General features: G+C 42.2%; 1 protein-coding gene across 2 annotated transcripts in view; it reads right to left on the bottom strand.

Annotated features, from left to right (window-relative positions):
* The window catches only part of NFRKB (nuclear factor related to kappaB binding protein), a 31,295-nt gene extending 25,550 nt beyond the window's left edge, over window positions 1-5,745 (bottom strand). The window contains exons 1-2 of one of the 2 annotated variants that reach the window (XM_011968271.1): window positions 5,661-5,745; window positions 4,042-4,197 (exon numbers count right to left, since the gene is read on the bottom strand). In XM_011968271.1, coding sequence (XP_011823661.1) covers window positions 4,042-4,176 — 135 coding nt within the window. In that variant the 5' untranslated portion in view covers window positions 4,177-4,197; window positions 5,661-5,745. Of the gene's footprint in view, window positions 1-4,041; window positions 4,337-5,660 lie in introns of those variants that run through there. The other variant, XM_011968270.1, reaches the window with a different exon arrangement.
* Between the last annotated feature and the right edge of the window lie 835 nt (window positions 5,746-6,580).

The raw sequence follows: 6,580 nt of genomic DNA, 5'->3' as shown, positions 1-6,580 counted from the left end.
CCAGTGATGTTCTACAGTTGAAAAGGTAGTGGTGACCAGAACCAGAGGCGTTGTCCGTGCCTGCAATGGGACTCAATATTATCCTGCTGGGTAAACTGCCATGTTGAGAGGCTGACAACATCAAAGAAGATCTCAGGCTAGAAGAAATAGGAAAGGTAAACAAAAGTAACATAAATTTTTAAGTTTTTTGTATGTGTGTGCACACAAAACATTACATAATATACATAAGATTTACCAATTTAACCATTTTTAAATGTAGACTTCAGTGGTGTTGCATTCACATTTGCCGTGCAACTATCACTACCAACTTTTCATGTTTTGTTTTGTTTTTTTGAGACTGAATTTTGCTCTTGTTGCCCAAGCTGGAATGCAACGGCACGATCTTGGCTCACTGCAACCTCTGCCTCCCAGGCTCAAGCGATTCTCCTACCTTACCCTCCCGAGTAGCTGGGATTACAAGTGTGCACCACCACGCCTGGCTATTTTTTGTATTTTTAGTAGAGATGAGGTTTCACCACGTTGACCAGGCTGGTCTTGAACTCCTGACCTAAGGTGATCTGCCTGCCTCGGCCTCCCAAAGTGCTGGGATTACAGGCATGAGCCACGGTGCCTGGCCTACATTTTTAAAAATAAACTAAAATTCCAATGATCTGAGATTAAAAACTACATATGAGCCACAGTCTTTTATCAAACAGTAAATAATAATCCAGAGGAAAATGATTTTAGCAGAGAATCCCACTTGGAAGCCGCCTCTGCCAACGAGGGTATGAGGGTGGACATCCGAATTCAGCTTCAACTGAGTGGCAGGAAAAGGTTAACATGAAAGGAATGAACTTGAGGAATTGAAGGCACTAGCTAAGAGTGAGAAGAAACAGGAGGGAGTTCATTTTCAACTCACGGGTTACATACTGGATACCTTCCATGAGCAAAATGCTAATTTGGCCTGGCACATATGCGGTCTGAGGTGGGGAACAATTAAACATTCAGTTACAATGTAGTTAAAGAAGTGCTGATGTGTATGGAAGCAAACATCCCACATTTACAATGCAGAGAACGCTCAGGAAAAAACCGTTGTTTAAGACAGGAGAGGGACAAGGAAAGAGAAAAAAGATGGTCGGGGAGAGGGTTAGAAATCCACAGAGCAGCACCACAAAAACAAACAAAAAAAATTATCGCAAAAGAAAGGATAGCAGTTGCCTGTGGGGGAATGGAGAGGGATAAGACAGGGTGCGTGGTGGCGGGCTTCAGTGGTCTTGGTAGTGCTCCTACCCTAACTGAAGGCTATACCCATGTTTTATTATTGTTTTACCTGTGTGTATATATATGCATTTTATAGACTCTTGTGTGTGATACATTTCACTTTTTTTTTTTTTTTAAAGAGTTCAGGCAGTATTTGGCTAGAGCAAGAACAGGGAGGGAGGTGGAGGCAGCAGACAGCAGAAAGATGCAAAGGACGGCAAGCATTTCAGGTAGTTGTGACTTTATCCTTAAGGACAATAGAGACCCACGAAAGGGTTTCAGCAGGAAGCAACCCAGAAATCACAACCACCTACTCCAGGCATCGTTGCATGAATGTATCAAAAACGCCTCAGTCCCAATGCTCAGGATTTTCCCCTGCGAGCCTATTTTTGCCTCTACCATTTTATTCCTAGCGTCCACCTCAGTGTCTGGCATAGAGGCGCCTAATGGAACAAGTGTTTGCTGACTACATGAGTAACATAAGGGGACTGTCCTGAAAGAGTATGCCAAGAAAACATGGACGGGAAGTATGTACATCAACTGCAGTACAGTTGTTAGTAGCTGGCAGAGAAGATGAGACAACAGCACACTGGTGGCTTTCATTTTATCCATAACACTTGACATACTACCAAAGAAGAATGTAAAACAAAAAACTAAACTATCTCTTAAAACTGGGTGATGCACAGATGACTGTTTGCTATATCATGCTCCACACCTGTATGTTCAAAATATGGAAAACAAAAGAAACATGTAATTAAATGAATGTTTTCACGTACATAGTGGCTCGCAAATAATAAGCACTTAATAAACAGTAGCCACCTTAATGATGATGATGACGCATCTTGCCTGTGAAAGCGGACAAAAACAAGCTGGCATCCCATCCCAGGGCATATACTATTATTGAGTAGCGGGTTACCTTACGGATACAGAAAATACGTGTAGATTTCGCTTAATGTTCCACGACATGGTAACCATTTTAAACACATATATAATTCTGCTTTTAAAATATACCTTTTAAAAATGTTTATTTTCTATTAGTAAGTGGTCTTATTGACATCACTGAACATAACCATGTATAACATTTATTCGTTTCCCACTGAAAGGCTTCCCAATGGAATTGTTTCCAGTAGAATATAGATCCAGGCATTAAGCATTTCCAGTGATGTTCTACAGTTGAAAAGGTAGTGGTGACCAGAACCAGAGGCGTTGTCCGTGCCTGCAATGGGACTCAATATTATCCTGCTGGGTAAAAGAAACGCTAAGAGATACAATCGTGCCATGACTGAAAAAAGCCAGGAGCACAAAAGATGCCAGATAGCCCACAGGTTGAAAATCAGAGCAAACGACACTACCTCTCCCATGTACCAACATGCTCTGAATCTAAAATGAGTCTGGGCAGCAAACTAAGAATGACAGTCTATTTCCTATGGTTTATTAAGTTTGGGCCCTGCAGATAAGACTGCCAGAAAAGCAGCTATAGTTTAAGTGGTCCGGACATTTCTCATCTGAACATAAACAACAATCAGCTCATTCAGATTCCTGGGTCCCTACTCAGTTGTCGGAATGAGGGCAAGTATGGGGCAATCCAGACCAGACAAAAGGAGTGAACTGGGGTGAATGACCCCAGGCTGTGATGGATTCCCGGAGTCACCAGGACCCTTAGGGGCGTAAGGCCCTACACAGAAATTCCACTGCCAGCCTTAGCACCACTAGCACCACTGCAGCGGCCTCCATGGTACTCCACTGCCAATCAATCTGTAACCACAGTGCACACCCTCTTAGTGACTACGTTTTTAGACCACACATCAAATTATTAAAGTAAACCAAACTACTACATTTAGTGATAAACATGTACTTCATAAATATCAGGGAACGAAAGTGTCTCAAATAGTTGAAAAGAACCAAATGAATAAAGGAGACTACCTCTAAGTTTACAACAAAAACATTTAAAAGAAATACTGCAACTGTTAACTAACAGATTTACTAACACAGTAAGACACTGCGTCAGAGAGGAATTAACTGCCAAATATTTCACAGTGAAGATTAAGTACTCTCAACAATCTTCTGGTTTTAGTAGAAAAGACACCCACTGATGTATTTTTTCGTATTTGTTTTCCATAATTTCTACTTTTTTTTTTTTCTATTTTTAATTATTATTTCAATAGTACTGGGGGAACAGGTGGTGTCTGGTTACATGGGTAAATTCTTTAGTGGTTATTTCTGAGATTTTGGTGCGCCCATCACCCAAGCAGTGTACACTGCACCCAATGTGTAGTCTTTTACCTCTCACAGCACTCCCATCCTTCCCCGCAAGTCCCCAGAGTCCATTATCATTCTTACGCCTTTGCGTCCTCAAAGCTTAGCTGTCACTTATAAGTGAGAACGATGTTTGGTTTTCCATTCCCAAGTTACTTCACTTAGAATAATGACCTCCATTTCCATCCAGTTTGCTGCAAATGCCATTATTTCATTCCTTTTTATAGCTGAGTAGTATTCCACGGTTAAAATATACAACCTTTTTTAATGGATGAAAATTATCTTGTTAAAAATAGGGCTTATATCACGTTATCAAGTTATTTTGACATGTTATTAAACATGCAGAATGCAGCTTGTTTTCTTCCTTAATCAGATACTAAATAGACTCTAAACTTTAAAAAAAGATAAGAGATCAGGCTGCCTGCAATGTAGAAAATGAACAAAAGGGAGCACAAAAGACTGGAAATGTAGAGTGGAAAAGGTTTCCCATAACTGTTACCAGGAAGCTGACAGAGAGGAAAAGGTCGCAACCATACTACTACTCACATCCTCCAGAAGGTCCTCAGGCAGACTAACTCTGGTGCCTCCCAGGAGGCAATCCTCCATGATGCGCGTGCCATGGCCATCTCCACACGGACCAAGTTCCAGAGGATCTGTCAGCATATGGTCTAAGGAATCCATTGTTTCTTCTCCACAGGTACTCTGGACAAAGACATGCATCTTGAGACAGAAAGGCAGAAATTCCAGGGAACTAGCTGATGCTAACACTCCTCCAGAAAAACATTCAGCCTCCAGCCAGTTCTTACACCTTATCCTTGCACCCTAATTACAGCTAAACAGCTCTTCTCCCTCCCTTTCACCACAGCATTCCCACTGGAATTTTCAAGTGTTATCTGGAAGAGTTCTTTTCTCAGAATGCTCCTACAGTTAACTCCTAAATTCATAAATTTCATATGCCTTCACTTTACAGATGAGTAAAATGAGCCTGAGATTAAATGATAAACAGATTACAATCTATAATTTACACTTCCCAGACCAATAATCACTCTCCCACAATGTAATTCTTTAACAACTGTTTTTTAGCAATGAATTCTTTGTTGTTGGCTGGGTGCAGTAACTCACACCTACAGTCCCAGTACTTTGGGAGGTTGAGGCGGGCTGTCCCCTTGCATCCAGGAGTTTGAGACCAGCCTAGGGAACATCGCAAAACCCCTTCTCTACAAAAAATAAAAGTAAATCAGCCATGCGTGGTGGCACACGCCTGTAGTCCCAGCTACTCGGGAGGCTGAGGTGGGAAGATCGCTTGAACACGAGAGGGAGAGGGTGCAATGAGCCGTGATCACACTCCAGCCTGGGCAACAGAGACCCTGTCTCAAAAAGAAAAAAAAAGAAAAAGAGAAAGAATATTCTTTGTTGCTCTTTCACAAAAGAAAATTTGCTGAAAATCAACCTACACTAGTAAAATGCAAATGCTAACAGTCACTTTATGAGGGCGTATCAAACACCAGGCCTTTCACATATCTCATTTAATTCCTACAACTGTGCAAAGTAGGGTCATGGGTTTTTACAACAGAATTAAAACTGAAAATCAGAGTAGGTTAGTAACTTGCCCAATCCCAGAGGCAGTACTGAAATTCAGGTCTGCCTGCCTGCAAACCCATGTGCTTAATGCTACACACAATACCTCTTGTATAACCTCGCAACATTTAAATAATGAAAAGGAAGCTTACTGATATGACTTTATTAGTCCACATAAATTCCTGAGGTTCCACACACCTGACCATAACAACCAGTAAAGTCAATGGGCAATCTGCCTTTAGGTGGTCCATCTGATCCGTATAATCACGTAAATTAATGCTACTTTTCTCCTTCCTGTAATAACTGAACACTGCTGAACACCTTTAGAAAACTACATATTACAACATTTCGGACTGATGGCTGGGATTAGATGTCAAGTTGACAGCACAGGACTGCACAATGCTAACAGGACCACTGGGAACTTCAACTCAATCACTCTGCTAACATTTACTCAATCCATCCTTTCCAGCTCCTACTTCTACGAAGTGGGCTAAAAAACACACTAAAATGAAAAGAAAAAAGGATGTTAACAGTGAAAACACCAGAATTCCAGCCAAGGTCTGCCACTAACATTCCACAAATCTTACCAAGCCAGGTGTCAATTTCCTTATTTGATGAAGGGAAGCTGGACCGGGTCCTCCCTCCCGTTATTTCCAATGCTGAAATCCTGCAATGAATAATCTCCAGATGAGTGACAGTGTGAATTACGTAATACAGGTACTTTTCTTTCCCAAAATTCTCAAATGATAACAGATCTATAATAACTACATGTAAAGTGAAGCATGTTCCACTAAATTATTTCAAGTTCCCTTGAAGAGATTTCAGATCCATGTAAAGATACAGCAAAAACTTCAGTGTTGGGTCAAGGCAGGTGGGTGGTCCTCAAGCAACTCTGCCCCATCACCGCCCTTCAGCACATGGTGAAATGACATCCTGACCATGCCTGTGCCTAAATAAGTGAAGCAGGTGAGACAGCACATAGTATATGAGTTTAACGAAATTTCAAAATAGCAAAAAAAATTGCAGAAGCAACCTGATGCTCAGAATAAAACCTTCTTAACAGAACTGGCATAGAACAGACTATGAGCTGCAAAGTCAGTGTCCTACCTGCCTCTTGGGAGGTCTATCTCTATACAACTTGCTCACAAGTTTCTTCAAAGACGGTGCATGTCTAGCTAAATTTTATCCAGTCCGGTGACAACCTTTGCACTGCCACTATTCCGAACAGAATCTCAAAACACCAAAACCAGGCAGCTGCCAGGGAGCTGGACCCCGGAAGCCCAGGATTTCCAGGTCTTGGTGCGTTCTGAACCTCTTCACTAGACCAGGAAGGCCTGTCGGCCTCTCATCACTGGCTTTTCCTCAGCACCTGGTCTAACTTTCCCCGCTGGACCCTCCCCAGTGCAGAAGCTAAACCCTCGGGTCCTTCCGGAGCAACAGCCGGCTCCAAACCCGTCAACTCTGCAGCAAATCCCGCGCCGGGCCGGCCCAAGCCGGGGTCCCATCC

The sequence above is a fragment of the Mandrillus leucophaeus genome, unplaced genomic scaffold, assembly GCF_000951045.1.
Source record: "Mandrillus leucophaeus isolate KB7577 unplaced genomic scaffold, Mleu.le_1.0 Scaffold835, whole genome shotgun sequence".
Taxonomy (NCBI): Eukaryota; Metazoa; Chordata; class Mammalia; order Primates; family Cercopithecidae; genus Mandrillus; species Mandrillus leucophaeus.
Note: the sequence above shows the minus strand (reverse complement) of the source record. Positions and strands in the feature narration are given on the sequence as shown.